Source organism: Penaeus monodon, chromosome 31 (assembly GCF_015228065.2).
Source record: "Penaeus monodon isolate SGIC_2016 chromosome 31, NSTDA_Pmon_1, whole genome shotgun sequence".
Lineage (NCBI taxonomy): Eukaryota > Metazoa > Arthropoda > Malacostraca > Decapoda > Penaeidae > Penaeus > Penaeus monodon.
Genome location: NC_051416.1, coordinates 31,562,675 through 31,563,196, shown reverse-complemented (window position 1 = coordinate 31,563,196; position 522 = coordinate 31,562,675). Strand labels below are relative to the sequence as shown.

The window sequence follows — 522 nt, the reverse complement described above, 5'->3', positions numbered from 1 at the left end:
GTATAAGATTGGAGCTTAGGATTAGATTACCAGAACCCAGAAATCCTAGGAAATAATAGATGATCCTTTGCTTAAGGCAACACGTGTACGATTTTTTCCCTTAATATTAGTACACAAATATCATACAAAAGAAGAATATTAACATTAATAAAACAAAAAAGATAAAAGGGACAGACTAATCACCAAAATGGATTCCCTCATCTAAAATGTACAACTCAAAGAAATCGTAAAAATCACAGATCCCTTTCAAGCACGGTGCACAAGTTTTACCTCAGCGTAGCAGGGTACACCACTGACCCACGAGTCCAGAATTTGAGCTCCAGTGTTTGCTTGGCGCCGGGGGTCAGCGTCAACACGGGGGACTCCACTGTGATCACGCCTGGAAAGCAAGGGACAGGGTGGGAGGCCGTTACACAGGGAGGGGTTCGTTGGCTTCTGTGTCGCTGGCTTTGTGTTAGGCCTTTGCCGATGATTTGGTTCCTTTTTTTGTGTTCTTTTGGAGGATGTTGGCTTACGATATAG

At 43.3% G+C, this 522-nt stretch overlaps 1 protein-coding gene across 4 annotated transcripts in view; it reads right to left on the bottom strand.

The window, feature by feature from the left end:
- LOC119593173 overlaps positions 1 to 522 on the bottom strand; it is a 20,792-nt gene that overhangs the window by 7,575 nt on the left and 12,695 nt on the right. For all 4 annotated transcript variants that reach the window (XM_037942147.1, XM_037942148.1, XM_037942150.1 and 1 more), the window contains one exon: positions 271 to 379. In XM_037942147.1, the coding sequence (XP_037798075.1) occupies positions 271 to 379 (109 nt within the window). The remainder of the gene's footprint in view (positions 1 to 270; positions 380 to 522) is intronic.